At 40.2% G+C, this 19,276-nt stretch overlaps 1 protein-coding gene across 1 annotated transcript in view; it reads left to right on the plus strand.

The window, feature by feature from the left end:
- Positions 1–819: 819 nt before the first annotated feature.
- The window catches only part of LOC135195289 (basic proline-rich protein-like), a 123,543-nt gene continuing 105,086 nt past the window's right edge, over positions 820–19,276 (plus strand). The window contains exons 1-3 of the mRNA XM_064221547.1: positions 820–1,533; positions 1,564–2,034; positions 5,272–6,611. Coding sequence (XP_064077617.1) covers positions 820–1,533; positions 1,564–2,034; positions 5,272–6,611 — 2,525 coding nt within the window. The remainder of the gene's footprint in view (positions 1,534–1,563; positions 2,035–5,271; positions 6,612–19,276) is intronic.

The following is a 19,276-nucleotide window of genomic DNA, read 5'->3' on the forward strand; positions in this document are numbered from 1 at the left end:
TCTTCTTTGACGTTTCCCATCATATTGTACTATTGTTTATGTAACCTTGAAAACACACACAGGCGCACAAACACACACATATATTATATATTGTGTGTGTACTATTTATCGTTGTGCACTTTAGTCTATTTAATTTTGCTGGTCCCACATTCAATTGTATTGGTTTGGTCTTAATTTAATTTCTTTTTCAAAACCAGTTTAAATAGAAATATTTGTTCTCCAGTTTTAGATCTGACTAATAATTCTAATTTTTTATGTCACGATTTTTATGGTAATTTTTCGTTTTTTGTCTTTTCCTTTACACTTGTACAGATTTTTATAATGTAATACTTTTCATCATAATATTACATTATAAAATATATATATATATATATATATATATATATATATATATATATATAATATATATAATATATATATATATTGTATACTGGCGTGTACAGTCAAGGCCAAAAATCCGTCGCTACTCTTTGGTCATCATTTTAACAGTACATAGATGGCGCTAGTCTCACCACCAGCTGGGTGAACTTAGAGTGGCCGTTCTTCGTTCTCCACAGTTGAAATGGGTAGAGTAAAGAGAGGAGGAGAAGCCTGGTTTAACATACAATAATTATGATATTTCGTCCACTCCTGTATACATATGCAGTGATAATATTATTCTACACACTGGCTACAATCCATATGATGAATTATTGTTTTTTTAATCACTTTCATTAGGAATTTAAATACTAATTAAATAATTGGTCATATCTTCACATTTGTGTGAAATAAAAGATTTAAGTAATGAATAAGTGTTACGAATGATGAATGCAGACCAATATGACAGAAGTCAAAAGGATACAACCTACAAATGCCCACCTTCTTGCCGTCCCCGCAGCCCGGCGGTCCCAGCCCGCCTCCCTGCCGTCCCCGTGTGCCGGTGGTCCCAGCCCGCCTCCCTGCAGTCCCCGTGTGCCGGTGGTCCCAGCCCGCCTCCCCACTGTCCCATGCACCCTGGCGATCCCAATGTGCCTCCCGCCATCTCCGCACCCTAGCAGTCCCAGCCCACCCTCCCGCCATCCCCGCACCCTAGCATTCCCAGCCCACCCTCCTGCCGTCCCCGTGCCCCACCTATCCCAGCCTGCCTCCCTGCCGTCCCCATGCCCCGCCTATCCCAGCCTCCTCCCTGCCGTCCCCGCACCCCACCTGTCCCAACAAGCCTGCCCATCATCCCCATGGCTCGGCGGTCCCAGCCTGTCTCCCTGCCATCCCATGCACCCTGGTGATCCCAATGCACCTCTTGCTGTCCCTGCACCTTGGCAGTCGCAACCCACTTTCCCGCCGTCACTGCACCCCAGCAGTTCCAGCCCGCCTCTCCTCTGTCCCCGTGCCCCACCTGTCCCACCCTGCCTCACCGCACCCCGCCTGTCCCAGCCCGCCTCCCCTCCATCACTGTCCCGTTCCCTGGCAGTCCCAGCCAACCTCCTCCACCGTCCCAGCTCTCCGGCTGTCCCCACTCCCTATCCCCGGTTCTCCCAGCCAACCTCCTCCACTGTCCCCGCTCCCCTTCCCCGGCTGCCCTAGCTTGCCTCCTCCACTGTCCCCGCTCCCCCATCCCTGGCTGTCCCAGCCTGCCTCCTCCATCGTTCCCCCTCCCTGTCCCCGGCTGTCCCAGCCTGCCTCCTCCACCATCCCAGCTCCCCATCCTCGTCTGTCCCAGCCCGCCTCCTCCGCCATCCCCGCTCCCCGTACACGGGCTGCCACAGCACGCCTCCTCCGCTCTCCCCTCTCTCCGTCCCCAGCTGTCCCAGCCCGCCCCCCTCTGCCATCCCTGCTCCCCGTCCCCTGCTGTCCCAGCCCGCGCCCTGCCAGCCCCACTTCCTGTCCCTGCCTGTCACAGCCCGCCTCCCCACGCCCCGCCTGTCCCAGCCTGCCTCCCAGCCATCACCGTCCCCGTCCCTGGCTAGCCCCAGCCCGCCTCCTCCGCCGGTCCTGGTCCCCATTCCCAGCTGTCCCAGCCCACTTCCTCCTCCTGTCCGCTCCCTGTCCCTGGCTGTCTCAGCCTATCTCCTCCGCCATCCCTGCTCCCCCTCCCCGGAGAAAATTGCAGATTCAGACACAAAATGAATAATTATGATGAAGGAAGATCAAATATTATGGAAAAGTTGGATTTTTTAATGTCAGAATTTCTGGAAAAGAAAAAAAGAACAACATACCAGAACAGGAAGAGACATGGGAAAATCCTTATTATTACCCATATTAAATGAAGGAGAAAACACGCAAACCATCATAGTGATGAATGCGCAGGGTTTAGTTATGAGTAACTCAAAAAGAAAAATAGAGTACTTAGAAAAACTACCCAAATTGAAAAGAAAATAGATATAAGATATAAGTGAAACCTGGTATTCCCAAGAGACTGGGAATGACGATCAAATAAAAGGGTTCCAAACTTATAGATCAGATAGAAAAAATGGGAATCAAGGGGGAACCGCAATATATGGGAAAGACAAAAAACAAGGAAAAATATATGAGAAATATAGTAACTCAGAATGTGAATTAATAGCGGTAGAATTTGAATCTGAAAAATTAATGAACAGAGTAATATATAGACCTCCTAATACTAAAGAGTTTGACTTAAATAATAGAAAAATTGATGATATATGTAGAAATCACAAGGACTGGACTATTCTCCTATCTGGAGACTTCAACTTTCCTTTCGTAGACTGGAAAGAACGAATAGGAGATTGTGGTTGTACTTATACATATAAAAAAGAGAGTAATAGTAGTGCAGAAGATAAGAGGCAATTCGAAAGCTATTGGATATGCTACTAGAATACAACTTCAACAAATAAATCACCTGCCAAAAAGAAAGGAAAATACTTTAGACCTAGTATTTGTGAACGAGATGAATTATGTTAAAGAAATAATAGTTTATAATGCGAGTATTTCAGACCATAATGTCATAGAATTAACAGTCCATTCCAAAGCAAGTGAAAACAGAGATAAGCAAGAAATGAAAAAGTGGGAAGGATAGGGAAAATACAACTTCTACAGGTAAAAATATAAAATGGTCAGAAATAAAATGAAGATTAAACAACGATTGGAATAAACATTTTTTTTGTAAGTGATGACATAGGGTAAATACGGAGATAATATATAAAATATTAGAGAAAATAGTGGATAAATATATACCAAAGAAGAAAGTAAACCTCAGTCATGCTACCAAGAGACAGAAGGATCTTGTTCCAGAAAATCAGAAAGTGGAAAAAAAGATCTTGCAAAAGAAAAAAATGCATGGAAAGTGATAGAACTAAAACGTAAGATAGAAAATACAGAACAAAAGATTATACAATCAAAAGAAAATGAAAAACGGGACTTGGAAGAAAAAACCCTATTAATATCAAGCAAAACCCCAAACTATTATACTCGTACGCGAAAAAAGATGAATAAAAGAAGAATAGAAATAGGCCCGTCTAAGAATTAAAGGGAAATTAACGAATGAAAAAAAGGAAATTTGCAACATATTGGCAGAAAAACGATATAGAGAGAATTCATCCTAGAATAGATAATGAAGATAATGATATAGAAGTAAGGGATGAAAATAGTGAATATTTAGCTGACATAGATATTAATGAAGCTGATATTGTGCAGGCTATTAATGAAATTAAAAATGGAGCTGCAGCAGGGCCTGATGGAGTTCCTGCTATTTTGTTAAAGAAAGTAGTTCATTCTATCGCAAAGCCACTTGCAATATTATTAAGACAAAGTGTAGATACAGGCACGATTTATGATGAGCACAAATTAGCATATATTACCCCTACTTTCAAAAGTGGATCAAGACTAGAGGCAAGTAATTATAGGCCTGTGAGTCTAACATCACATATTATGAAAGTGTATGAAAGGGTAATGAAGAAAAATATTATGAAACATTTAATAAAAAATAATCTGTTTAATATAGGACAACATGGTTTTGTACCCGGAAAAAGTACACAAACCCAACTGTTAGTCCACCGTGAAAACATATACAAAAATATGAAAAGCGGAAATGAAACAGATGTGGTTTATCTAGACTTTGCAAAAGCTTTTGACAAGGTAGACCATAATATATTAGCGAAGAAAATTAGAAAACATAATATAGTGGATAAAGTATGAAGATGGTTAAAAGAATTTTTACACAACAGAAAACAGATAGTTATTGCAAACGATGAGAAATCGGATGAAGCTAAGGTAATTTCAGGTGTGCCACAAGGTACGGTGTTAGCTGTATTACTGTTTGTTATTATGATAGCAGACATAGACAGTAATGTTAAGGACTCGGTAGTGAGTAGTTTCGCCGACGACACAAGAATAAGTAGAGAAATTACTTGTGATGAAGATAGGAACGCGCTACAAAGAGACCTTAACAAAGTATATGATTGGGCAGAGGTAAATAGGATGGTATTTAACTCTGATAAGTTTGAATCAATAAACTAGGGAGACAGAGAAGGAAAGCTATATGCATATAGGGGACCTAATAATGAGACAATCACAAATAAGGAAGCAGTTAAAGACCTTGGTGTGATGATGAATAGGAACATGTTATGCAACGATCAAATAGCAATTCTATTGGCAAAATGTAAAGCAAAAATGGGAATGTTGTTACGGCACTTCAAAACAAGAAAAGCTGAACACATGATTATGCTTTATAAAACATATGTTCGTAGTCCACTTGAATATTGCAATATGATATGGTACCCACACTATCAAAAGGATATTGCACAAATAGAGAGTGTACAAAGGTCCTTTACAGCTAGAATAGAAGAAGTTAAGGACCTTGACTACTGGGAAAGACTACAATCCTTAAAATTATATAGTCTAGAAAGGAGAAGAGAACGCTACATGATAATTCAGGCATGGAAACAGATAGAAGGAATAGCTGAAAACATCATGGAGCTTAAAATATCAGAAAGAGCAAGCAGAGGTAGATTAATAGTGCCCAAAACTATACCAGGAAAAATAAGGAAAGCACACAGGACATTAATCCACTACGCACCAGCATCGATAATGCAGCATCTATTCAATGTGTTGCCAGCTCATCTGAGGAATATAACAGGAGTGAGCGTAGATGTGTTTAAGAATAAGCTCGACAAATATCTAAACTGCATCCCAGACCATCCAAGATTGGAAGATGCAAAATATACCGGAAGATGTACTAGCAACTCTCTGGTAAACATTAGAGGTGCCTCATACTGAGGGATCTGGGGCAACCCGAACAAGATGTAAGGTCTGTAAGGTAAGGTAAGGTCCCAACAGGCCTCCTCCGCCATTCCTGCTCCCCGTCCCCGGCTGTCCCAGCCTGCCCCCTCCGCCTCCTTGCTCCCTGTCCCCGGCTGTCCCAGCCCGCCTCCACCGCCGGCCCCGCTCCCTGTCCCTGGCTGTCCCAGCCCGCCTCCTCCACCGGCCTCGCTCCCCGTCCCCGGCTGTCCCAACAGGCCACCTCCACTGTCCCCGCTCCCCATCCCCGGCTGTCCCAGCCTGCCCCCTCTGCCGTCCGGGCTCCCTATCCCCGGCTGTCCCAGCCCGCCTCCTCCACTGGCCCCGCTCCCTGTCCCTGGCTGTCCAGGCCCGCCCCCTCCACCATCCCTGCTCCCTGTCCCTCGCTGTCCCAGCCGCCTCCTCCACTGGCTTCACTTCCCTGTCCCCGGCTGTCCCAACTGGCCTCCTCCGCCATCCCAGCTCCTCGTCCTGGCTGTCCCAGCCCGGCCCCACTGCCCCCTTGCTCCCCGTCCCCGGCTGTCCCAGCCTGCCTCTTGCACCGTCCCCGCTCGTCCCCGGCTGTCCCAGCCCGCCTCCTCCGCCGGCCCCACTCCCCGTCCTTGGCTGTCCCAGCACGCCCCCTCCGCCATCCCTGCTCCTCGCCCCTGGCTGTCCCAGGCGCCTCCTCCACCGGCCCCGCTCCCTGTCCCCAGCTATCCCAGCCTGCCTCTTTCGTCTGCACCGCTCCTCATCCCCGGCTGTCCCAGCCATCCTCCCCAGTGTCCTTGTGCCCTGCCTGTCACAGCCCGTCTCCTCCACTGTCCCTCTGCCTGTCCCAGCCTGCCTCCTCCACCGTTTCCTCGGCCCTCCCGCGCCTGGGTCTCCTCGGCCCTCCCCCCCGCATGTGTCTCCTCAGCCCTCCCGCGCCCGTCCCCTCGGCGGAACCCTCCCGCGCCTGGGTCTCCACGGCCCTCCCCGCACCTGGGGTTACACGTCCATCCCCAGCACCTGAGTTACACGGCCCTCCCCCGCACCTGGGGTTACACGGCCCTCCCCGCACCTGGGGTTACGCAGCCCTCCCCGCGCCTGGGTCTCCTTGGCCCTCCCTGCGCCCGGTCTCCTCGGCCCTCCCCGTGCCCAGGTCTCCACGGTCCCTCCCTGCGCCCAGGTCTCCTCGGTCCTCCGCCCGCCTGGGTCTCCACGGCCCTCCCCACGCCCGGGTCTCCACGCCCTCCCACCCCGCGCCTGGGTCTCCACGGCCCTCCCCACGCCCGGGTCTCCACGGCCCTCCCCACGCCTGGGTCTCCACGGCCCTCCCTGTTCCTGGGTTTCCACGGCCCCTCCCCGCGCCTGGGTTTCCTCAGCCCTCCCCGCGCCCGGGTCTCCTCCGCCCTAAGGTCAGTGGTTCGATGTCAACTGTGAATGGGCACCAGCGTTAGCCGGGAGACAAGGAAAAGGTATGAAGCTGGAAACCGCTTCTGTTAAACCTTCCAAGAACCGAAGGCCTCTTCCATTTAGCTGCCACCTACACGAAAAAAAGAACCGGGGGTCATGTGATGGGGGAAGCCAGTGGCGGCGGGGTGGGGGGTTGGGGGGGAAGAATGGTGTTCTGTGATAAAAAGTAATCTATTCATATGAAAAACCATTTATATACTTACGGAAGGAAATTTATAGCCTTTGAGAGGCAGCCATAATGATTTTCTTAGGACGTGGAGTGTCGCCTGCCTTCAATTTTTTTGAGTGAAAGTATGGATCACGTATCAGAAGGATAGATAACTTCGTCCTGGACAGTAATTATGATTTTTCTCTAGATTGATACAGTTACCAATAGTTATTTTATTTCTATTATATGTATTGTCTTCGAGTGATTCTACATGCTTTAACGCAGAAGCGGTATTATAGTTTTCGAAGGATTCCACAAAATATGAAAATATATGCAGACTGCATATATTTTCTCTCTCTATCTCTCTCTCTCTCTCTCTCTCTCTCTCTCTCATATATACATATATATATATATATATATATATATATATATATATATATATATATATATATATATATATATATATATATATATATATATATATATATATTATATATATATATATATATATATATATATATATATATATATATATATACACACACACACATGTATACATTATAAGTAGCAGAATGGTAGCGTAATTGGAAAGTTTTCGCTCCCCAACCATTCGGTCGTTCGAGTCCACCTGGTGACGGATCGCTTATCATTTATAAATTCCCGTTAGGTGTCTATTTCGAAGTTGAGAGAATCTGATATTAGACGACGTAACTTGTGTTTGTGGTATAAAGAATATTGCGGTGTAGATATATATATATATATATATATATAATATATATATATATATATATGTATATATATATATATATATATATATATATATATATATCCATCCATATATATATATATATATATAGTATATATTTATCTATATCTATATATATATATATATATATATATATATAGGATATATATATATATATATATATATATATATATATATATATATATATAGATATAGATAGATATACACATATATATATAATATAGATTGGGATATATATATATATATATATATATATATATAATATATATATATATATATGTATATATGTGTGTGTATATATATTATATATGTATGTCTATATATTTGTATGTCCTGTATGTCCAGTAGTATGTGTAGTATGTGCTTACTTATTCATTAGCACCAATGATGTCATAACCTCGCGACTTACTCACTCTTCATTAAGATACGCTCAATACCACTAGTCTTTATCCAGGCCTGGAATAAATAACACTTTCATTTTCCGTGACACTAACTAACTCCCCAAGCACGAGATGAGGTCCCATAGAAAGTGACTGTTTCAGCATTCGTTTCCGACTTGGATGAAGGCTTGTAGTGATATGCCTGTAAGTGTGTGTGTGTGAGGAAGTCGAGTACTTACAACGTCTTTGTAGCTATTACAAATTTTTGGTAAGATTGACCTGTAATATATATATATATATATATATATATATATATATATATATATATATATATATATATATATATATATATATATAATATTTATACATGCTTGTGTGTGCGAGTGTGTATATCTCTGTGTCTAAATCACGTATTCCGAATTGTCATTTCATTAGATAAGTACAACTTCATAGACCCGGGTATATCCGTAGTGCTGTCTTGTTTCACGAGTCAAGTTGCTGAAGATATTTGTTACATTCTTTACCTGCTCTAGTTGACAATTAGGATCTACCTGGATGTTTTTGGTGTCTATATGTTCGTTAGGTTATTTGTAATTTATGTGTTGAGTACTTAATTAGCTTAATTTCTATAGATTTTTATACATATTTTATTTTAAAACTTTTATCTATGAAACTATTCGTTATACATCCTGAAAGTTTTCACTTAAATTATATATAGCGCCTCAGTGGCGTGGTTGGTATGGTGTTAGCGTACAACCTCGGTGGTCGCGAGTTCGATTCTCGGGCATTCCATTGATATGTGAGAGATGTGTATTTCTGGCGATAGAATTCACTCTCGATGTGGTTCGGAAGTCACGTAAAGCCGTTGGTTCCGTTGCTGAATAACCACTGGTTCCAAGCAACGCAAAAACACCATGCAAACAAACAAACTTAAATTATATGAGATGAGTGGTATGATTCCAATCTATTGGTAAAATTCCCTTCCACATAGTCTACATGATAACAGAATTCCCATAAGGTTGTAGGTACTAATAACTGCTCATAGGTGTTATTTTGGCTGCAGAAACCTTCTGTGTCTAACTCAAAAGAGATATTTTTTTTTCCTTTTTAGAAAGAATGTTATAGATTTTAAATGCACCCGTGAAGACGCGACATTGCTGTTGTTTTTTCTGCTAAGATAACCTTATGTGAAATAAAACCCCCATCTCCCTCTCTCTCTTACTGTGTGTGTGTGTGTGTGTGTGTGCTGTATAATTGATATTACTGTTGTAATATTTTTTTCTTGAATGTTTTTATTTCAAAATACATTAACGCAACGATTTCATAACCGATATTATTTAAAATTATAATATAATAATTCTCTAAAGGAAACTTATTCACTTTTCGATTAAATACGTTACAATGTTTGCCAATGAATAACTTACATACTAAGGTGAATTAACGAATAGTCTTTTTTTTAATGATTTTAGTCGATTTCAAAAGGGTAATCTTTTGAATAATAATAAAATAATAATAATAATAATAATAATAATAATAATAATAATAATAATAATATTACTTTGCAGTTTATTGTTAAAAGCTATTATTGTGCTTCAACGGCCTAATTTATGTCAGATTAATAGATAATATCTATGATGTATGGATCCATAATCCCTTATCATTTCGTTCGTTTTCATTGAATAAAGATGTTCCCTTCAAACGCGAATCGGTCAAATAATTTGAAGAGGTCAACTTTAATCATTCTGTTATGATAAACCAATTTTCCGTTAAAGGTATTAAACAGCATTAACCGACTACATAATTTTTTTTTATTTATATTATACGAGAGCAATAAAAGCAGATGCTACGCCACTTCGCTCCGGCTGCTTTAGGTCAATTATTTACACTGGCGTTACTCTTTACAAATCTAGTTACTTCGCATCCATTATATTCAAGTCAGAGAATGGCACGAAATGTTTTCTCTGTCAACAGTTCTTTGTTGCCAGAGGTGTTGGTCCCTGAACAGAAAATGCTCCTACACTTGGCAACTTCGCCTTGGTCTTATTTTATTTAGGCTGGTTTGTTTGATTAAGCGCTACATCACATTATTCACTGTTCTTTCTTCCCTCTGAAATTTTCTCGCGAGCTTGAAACGTTTCTTTGGAAATTGCGCGCTGAAATAAAGCCCTTTAATGCAGGTCCTGTTTTTACAGTAACGGAAAAGCAAGCACGAGCTCAGTTGACATTTATTTTTTTTTAGATGTCGTCTTGGTGGTGTTATGTTTTTTTTTTTTTTTGCACTATGTTTTATGTTGACTTATTTTTTTCTTGCTTGTTCAGTCATTAGCAATTTCACTCGTGTGACCGCTAAGGGAAGATTCTAATTCATTCATTATGCTTATGAATTGATGTTCCTAAAAGAAGCGATTAAATACAGGATTAAACCCATTTTAAATCATTCATGCCTTTCCAGGCATATGTTGGATAATACTCTAGACCCAAGGTTTCATAAACAATCGTGAATTTCTTACAAAATGACAAGTTTCTTTGGCTTTGACATATCTCAAAATGAAATTTCTCAAATATAATTATGCAAGGTATGATGATTAAGCAAGGACTGATAATTAGGCAAGGTTTGATGAGGCCTGTGTTTCATTATACAAGCGTTAGGAAGCACAGGAGCAATCAGGCAGGATTTCAGAGAGACGTAAATGAAATTTATTGATGAAGCTAGTAGTGACTGATAGGTTTATATCTTCAGCTGTGTGACGTATTTCACATAATGAATACCCGTGGAATTCCGTTTACACGAAATCCCCAAGAATTCAGTTAGACTGGTTATTACTGCTTGTGTTGACTCAGAATCACCCAACTTTCTATTAATCTCTCAGGGTTTTTGTGCATTCCATCATATTAAGCCTCTTTTATGTTCTGAGTCTTTTGGACAGTTTTTCCTAATACGTTCACGTGTCAACTGATTATGATGTTCGGTAGTCGTCGTGAGCTGGCAAGAGGCGAATTAGTATCCTGATTCACTTCTGCAACTTTTACGAACGAAATCCTAACACAAGACATATTGTGTAATAGATGGGACATGTTTAGAGCAAGTGAGCTGCATGTCCGTCTTTTCTGTAGGCTTTCAGATCTTTTAGGCACCTTAGAAAATTTGCTGTAAGAACTAAGGTTACGGTATAAAAATGATATACAAACATACACACATATAAATATATATATATATATATATATATATATATATATATATATATATATATATATATATATATATATATATATATAGCTAACTCCCATCGTCTAACGAGCAGCTATATAATATATATATATTATATATATATATATATATAATATATATATATAATATATGTGTGTGTGTGTGTGTGTGTGTGTGTGTGTGTGTGGTGTGTGTGCGTGTGTGTGTGGTGTGTGTGTGTACATACATAATATGTATCACAGACATTATATGACAACATGCATTCTTTGCACGAACATTTTGCCATATTTTTAGGGTAATAATTGTTTATCTAATTTATCTGCATTACCAGTAAAAATAGTGTCCACTGAGGAGTTTATTGGCTTTCCATTAGGAATGACGAAGGACATTTGCATTCGATAAGGTAAGTATGACCCTTTAGTGACACTTTATTCATGAAAAAGTGACATGACTGCGCTACACTTTCTGGAAAAATGTTCTGCTTTGGCGGCTTTTGTGTAGGACATGGCCCGTTAAGTCCCAGGTCACGTCTGGGGAAACCATTTATCGTGTAGGTAGCCGCAAGATTCGCTATTTATATCCTGTACAAACACACACACACACACACACACACACACACACGGAAACAGAGCCAGCGCGCGCAAACCCATACTCAGATCTTATAGAAGAAGAGAGAAATTCAAATTCCTTTGCGAGAGAAGGAAGGATTTGCGAGTGTAATTTCCCCTATTTCCCATTCATCTTAATATATGCTCTATATAAAAAAAGGTCTCTTTAGGTGTCTTCTTTTATTTACATAAACAGTGAATATGTCTTCTACAGAAGTGTTTCATTGTTTTTCATGTGGTCGGTCTCCTTATCGTATGGGAATTAGTGCTACAAAAGCTCGTTTAACAATATCATATTATTCACAGATATTCCCGATTTCTGGAATCGATGCAGTGGATTAGGGTTCTAAAAATGCTACTGTTAAAGAGACGTATGTGGAGCAGCATCCGTTGTTTTAACAACTCATTTAAAACTTATTTTACGTGTGAGTATATTCAGTTTGTATCTTAGAAAATCATTATAATATAGAACTCTCCCAGGCAAAAATTTGTTGAATGTCTTAACAACATGTATTTCCTTACATGCTCACCACCCAAAGTTTCACTGGATTTACTACTAAACGTTTCTCGAACATCGCACCAACAAACGTTGCATTGTCGTCTTGCCAACGAACATATCTTCGTTGTCTTATCAGCGAACATTTTTTTCTTTACCTTACCACCGAACGTTTCCTAATTTCGTAAAGACGAAAGTTCCTAACGAACGTTTCAACGAAGGACGAAAGTTCCTGAGTACCCTATCAATCTATCAACGAACGTTTCCCCATCAACTTTCCAACGAACGTTTCTACATCCCCTTTCCAACGAACGTTTCTCCATCCACTTTCCAACGAACGTTTCCTAATTTTCGTAAAGACGAAAGTTCCTGAATACCTTACCAACGAATGTTTCTCCATCCAGTTTCTAACGAACGTTTCTCCATCCACTTTACAACGAACGTTTCTCCATCCACTTTCTAACGAACGTTTCCTGAATTCCTTACCAGCGAACGTTTCCCCAGATTTCCACCATCGAGCATCTACTCGGATGACTTTACAATACGGTACAACAGGAGGCGAAATGCCACGAAAATCCTGGGGCTAGAAACTTATTCTGTTGTTGGATCGGCCGTCACTCCCCCAGGGAAGGAAAAACCTTCGGCAACTCAAAATTCCTTTGGGCCTTTGTTTATCGTGACAGCAACACGGTATGCTTGGTATATCCCGCCAACATTATGCTGTCAAGGCTCAGCAGGGGAGTCAATAGGAATGAGAAAAGTGACTCTCTTTAATGCATTGATCTTTTATTCTACGTCTCTTTCCTCTTGAAAAGTCACTTTCTTTTCAAAGGGTGCTCTTATCGTTTACTGCATAAGTTTACCCTCTTAAACATTGGTTTGTTTGTATTTCTCTTTTGTACTGATAAGAATCTCGATTTATAATATAAGAATATTATTGAAAATAATATTAACTTACTGTGAATATTATTTTCATAGCGTGAATTTACAAACGTTTCAAAAGTCATTTGTAGACGAATTTCATTTTCCCCCTGAGAATTAAGATATTGCACCAGTACGAATTTGATATGTCTATTACTTTAACTGAAATGACCTATTTATCTTTAGTTGAGATTGACTATTTCTCTTGAAAACAGAAATATATTTCAATCCTGTCAGCTCAGTTAAATTAGGAACGAAGTAATTTCAAGGACCATTAGAAAATAAATCGATCTTATCCATATCATATTTATGTATGCTCCTAAGTGGACTCATAAAATCTACGTGAACACTCCACTGCCGTCGATGTCATATTAACCAGTTGCTCTTCCGTGTTATTAATAGCTAACACATTAATAACACAGTTTTTCTTTACTATTATATTCACATAGAGATAAAAGAAGTTCACGAACCTACGAAGCTCGGTCATAACATATCCCGACGAAAGGAACTCATCCGGAAGTTCCATGAGTTACTGCACTCTCTATTATTCATAGTCACCCGAGTTCCGTGCATGTGTTTAAGTGATTTATGTCTTTAATAGGTCAGGGTCTTTTCCTTCATAAACACATTCCCGCTCGCAGAGGGTCAGTGAGAGAACACGCGATTCATATGAAAGTTTTCTTCTTCTTCTTCTTCTTCTTCTTCTTCTTCTTCTTCGCAGCACTTTAGCTAAGGGTTCGTTGAAATTATTATTTGCAGATGTTCATGCTCTCTACAGGAAACTTTTGTAATTGCAATGCACTCTCAGTGTTTACCCTCCGAACTGCATCTGTTTTTTTTTTATCTTCTTCTGTATGTGTGAAGGACACACTTGGATTAATATTTTCCGAACCTAGGATTGAAAAAAAGAAAATAGTGAAGAAGGGTAAAGAACGCGATGGAAAAAGAATGTGTAGTTGAAGTCTTGGGAAGCGTTGACTGTCTCGTGGAAACGGGTAGAGCATTTGATAGTACTGTGGTGAAAATAGCCTCTGTATTGACTGGCAAGATAATGGATTTCAACGTAGCGGAAGGAAAGGTGAGTCCTTGGGTACGTTAGGTACGCGAGTTTTGAGGATAAGCTCAATGTCTGTCATCGCGCGGCAACAGTAACTAATTAATACCCGTGCAAATGAAGGGAGTATCCATTTCTGTAATGAAAAGATTTTAAGAATCTCTTTACATCACTGACTGGTGGTATAACAATTGTCTTTACAACCCCTTCAGAGTGGTTTTAGCTTACTCGGAGAGTAAGCCTTACAAAAATTTTTCGTTGTTGTTGTTGGGAGTGGTAATTCCTATTTGGCATTTTGATCACTGGTCCAGTTTGCGAGATGAGTTGAGGAGGGATACTTTGCATTGGAGGTGAGAGGTTTCTCATCATTATAGCTCTTGAGTGTAGCATCTGGTGAAAGCAAAGAACTCGAGTGTTACAAAGGAATACATAAAGAAAACGATGTTATAAGTGTTATGTTATAGGAAAATCTATGATGACAATATCCATCTTTTGTCTGACAATATCCATCTTTTGTCATGTCTGTTATTTAGGCCTATATAGGATAAGCGACTCGGTAAAGGGCTAGATTCTTGATGATATTAAATGCCTTTTTCCTCCTCCCTCTTCTTCTACTCTCTCTCTCTCTCTCTCTCTCTCTCTCTCTCTCTCTCTCTCTCTCTGACAAGGTGAGGTAGGGACCTTATAACGCTGGAAAATCTTCTTGAGAGGTATGTAGCGAAATTTTGAATCCCAAGTCATGCTGCTGCATTATGATTTTTAAATGCCCATTGCCTTGTGAATACAATAGGAGAATAAAGATTCACGAAAGAGAGGGCCTAAGTATAATAATATATAATATATATATATATATATATATATATATATATATATATATATATATAACTGCGAAAGGAAATTCCTCATCGAGGCTAAATTTACCAACACGTCAGATATGTTGCCGAGACCGACAGAAATGGATTTGAGCAAGATTAAGCAACAGAGTGAGTAAGGCTCAGAGAGAGGAAGGCCAGAGAGCAAGAAACACTTTGAGGTGATCATCACTATTTGAAATGGGAAAGTGAAAGAGGCTTGATAGTAACGAATGAAAAATTTATAAAATTTAATCAGTGAAAAGTATAAGTCACAACCCGATGTGAAGAAGTTATCGATACAGTTCTTGGATGGTTGAGAAAAGCAAGAACATGGGAGAAGTATGTGATATATAAGATGGCAATACTGTTTAAATTGCTGTACCCGAGGTATACTTTAAGCAGTGTGCTCTTACCCCCTCCTTTTTCTTCCTAGGGGAAAACAGCTTTAATTCAGCAAATGAGCGATGTATATAACATGACAAACGTTATTTTGCATATGTATTTGACCATGAACATATTTAACTGAAAGAGTATAATTGAAAAATTCATCTGGCTGTAGAAAATGCAGTTGGTCCAGTAAAAGTTGAGACAAGACGTTCAGAGCGAAATTGTATCACTTTGTAGTCCTTGTGATGGTAATATTTAGTTATGCAGCTACTTGGTAAAATTTACCAAGAAAATGTTACGTGCAATGGTTTTTTAGAACCAAGGCCTAGAGCTTGACATAATGTATGTATAGAGTAGTCGGTTATTGATATACCTAACATACAAATTTGGTTACGCACAGCTGCAGACCTTGAGAACAAGTAGTTATTGATAAGTCATCTATACTTAATTATGTCATGGTCATAGATTAGAGGAGTATGCCGTTAATATTGTAGGTTTAGCACCAAAAGTTTTAAAACTCAGAAAGATTACTTTCCTGCACTGTAACAGCTGCGTTGTTTTTGACACAGAAGACAACCTGCTATTAATACACCCAAGATATGTTTAGAAAAAAAAAAGAAGAAATACAAAGACAACAACGAATTGAGTTGAGAATAAGACAGCGGAAGGAAATTCATCACGGAAGCAAAGTTTATCAGCTTCAGTCAGAGATATTGCCGAGACAGGCATTAAGAGCTTGGGACGAGATTAGGCCAGACGGGGCTAAGCCTCAGAGAGAGAGAGAGAGAGAGAGAGAGAGAGAGAGAGAGAGAGAGAGAGACCTCGAGGAGGAAATCATCACTATCTGAGTGGAGAGAATGAACAAGGTTCAGATGGGCGCTGATGAAACTGGAGATAGATGATACACGGTTGGTGAGAGAGAGAGAGAGAGAGAGAGAGAGAGAGAGAGAGAGAGAGAGAGAGAGAAACAGCCTTTGGACAGTATACTAATATGAAATATTTATTTATTTATTTATAAAACATACATGAGGTAGTCGATCCAGTTTCCAAAAGTTGAAAAAAATTGCTGCCCTTTGCATCAAAGAAGAGCAAAATATGTAGAACAAAAACCGATTTGCAGACTGCAAGAGTGCATAGACCGTTAATCATAAAATTTAACGAATAATATATTATGCAAGAATTAACAGGTATTCGGGAATATCAGAAAATCGCATATCCTTGCGTAAAGTGTGATAGTTGCTAGTGATTTCTCTTCGTCCTAAATAAAAAAAAGTCCAATTTAATAGTAAAAAGTGATGAAAGCAGCCAACTAGTAATTAATTTCCTATATTTGGAGCAGAATGTTTGCCTGACTGATTAGGAATTGAGATATTTAAATATTTGCTGTACCTAGCGGTAAATTTTCTTCCTGACCGACTGAATATTGCGAAAACGACAGGGCAGAGAGGGAGGCGGAGGAGTTGGGGGTGGGGGGGCAGAGAGAGGGGGGGGCACGGAAGGGGGCGTTGAGGGGGTGGGGAGGGTGACTTGTAAATGACTTTGAGTTATCTTCCTGTTGCCAGTTAATGTAAAAGCCACGTTTAGTCAACCATGGAAGTTGGCTGCTTGGGTTTCGGGGGTAATCGATCAGTGTTAATGCATCCCAAATGTCCTGGAAACCGCGTTATTTATTTCAAAACCATTAAGGTGTGTATATGCGCGAACTGCAAAGGAGAAATGTCTTTGTGATCGTTTCGGGGAGCAAATGCTTTTGCTCGCCGAACCGTTGCCTTTAATTTTGACGCAAATGTAATGGGAAGATGCGTATCTGATGCGTTGACTTTGATGTGTATTGCTATTTCCCGTTATGATGTGAATGCCATTGACTCTCCTATTCCCGCTGTTTATGATCATTAAATGTTTTAATGTTAAGGGTACAATTTAGAGAGAGAGAGAGAGAGAGAGAGAGAGAGAGAGAGAGAGAGAGAGAGCTGGTGGCCGAGGTAGCATTCTGTTGGATTGGCCGTGTCTCTAGACTGGGCACAAAAGCAGGTACTCATTAGACTTATAGTATTCGTGTCGCCAGCGTTAATGCCATCCTCATTTACCAGTTATTCATCCCAAACAAGGCTGGAATGGTATCACATGAAGCTAGAGAGAGAGAAAAAAAAATACCTGAAAGAGAAATGGCACACTGAACTACAACAGCCACCTAATGTTTTGTATTCATACCATTTACACTCTACCATAATTTAACCGCTGTATCTTTCTTTATTCGCTGTCTTTAGTATCAAAATAAAAAACTGTCTTAAAAAAATTGAGAGTAGCGAGTCTGGCTTATGCTACGTGTTGTTTGTACATAATAATCATAATGAAAATCGGAACGATTAGGCGACTTTGAAGTTCACAGTAAAAAGTTTGGAATGACATACGACAAAGGAGGGAAATGTATCCTGGAAACGATGTTTGGCTACAGCAGTCAGGGATGTTTGAAACGGGCATTAAGACCTAGGAACTTTGGAAGGCGACTAAGCAAAGAGGGGAAGGAGTTAGCCTCACAGGAAGGGTGAGTAACTGCGAGTGAGAGTTCAGTCAAACATCATTCACTGACTGAAGAGAGAATGGAACAGGCTATTTTTAGCTGGAAGGAAAAACCTAGGGTGCAATTTTGTTGTCATTAACATTGTTAGTGTTTGGTTATGTTGTCTTCGTGCCAATGCAAGCTCTTGGTTTTCCCCTCAGGGGGTTAGTGCCATCAGTGCAGGCATTACATCAAGTTCTTTGCAGCTTGCCTTCGGCCCCTAGCTACAACCACTTTCGTTCATTTCACTGTACGTCCTTTCATATTCTCTTTCTTCATCTTATCTTCCACCCTCTTTCAAACCTTTTACTGCCAATTTCCATTTCAGCGCTGAATGACCTCATAGGTCCCAGTAATTGGCCTTTGTCCTAAATTTTATATTTAACTCAATTCAACTCAACGATCTTGGTTTTTTAGCAGCTCGCATCCCACGAAGACTTTTAGTTCGTGACGGAGCATCTCTCATGGAGATTGTAAGAAGACTAGACAGAAATTAGGGTCACTATACGGTACTTAACAGAAGCAAAAGTTGGATTTTACATGACCGAAATAAGCACATTTCTTTATCTGGAAGTTAGGTGTCTTGACGTCTTTCGTCTTGTCAAGTCCGTTGAATATCAAGGTGAGCTTTAGTCAGTTAAGTGAGCACGTAAAAGTTGTTCTTATGAGTAGTGCAAATACGTACAATGTAACATTTTTGTAAAAGTAATGGTCCAGTTTACGTTTCAGTTGGCGGATTATTGCACGCATATGATTCTAATGTCATTTTTAAAGAAAAAAAGGGGTTTAAGTAAACAGCAAATTAACTTCATATCCATTTTGAAATTTGTGACATTGACAACTAGGAAAGACGGGTTCTGTCTTGGTGTTTTGTTGTCCAATAAGAGAGAGGGAGACAACGGGAAAGGGCGATCACATTTTGTTTTATTTTTCTCATAAGCGTCTGTTTATCTTATGTCCACATTTAATGTAATAAGCCATTTTAATCAGGATCGCTCGGCACGGACGGTATCATTATTCTCAATACTTCATTCATTTGTGAAAACCAGAGTGTCTGTTTTGAAACCCTATTAAGAGCAGGGCGCAGTGTCAATGAGAAATTTATTTTCGGTCGTTTCACTGAGCAAGGGCTTCCGCTCACCGAACCGTTATCTTCAGTTTGAGCGGAAATTTAATGAACAGACAGATACGATGTTTTTTTTTTTTTTTTTGAATTATTCAAGCA

Source organism: Macrobrachium nipponense, chromosome 16 (genome assembly GCF_015104395.2).
Source record: "Macrobrachium nipponense isolate FS-2020 chromosome 16, ASM1510439v2, whole genome shotgun sequence".
NCBI classification, from domain to species: Eukaryota; Metazoa; Arthropoda; class Malacostraca; order Decapoda; family Palaemonidae; genus Macrobrachium; species Macrobrachium nipponense.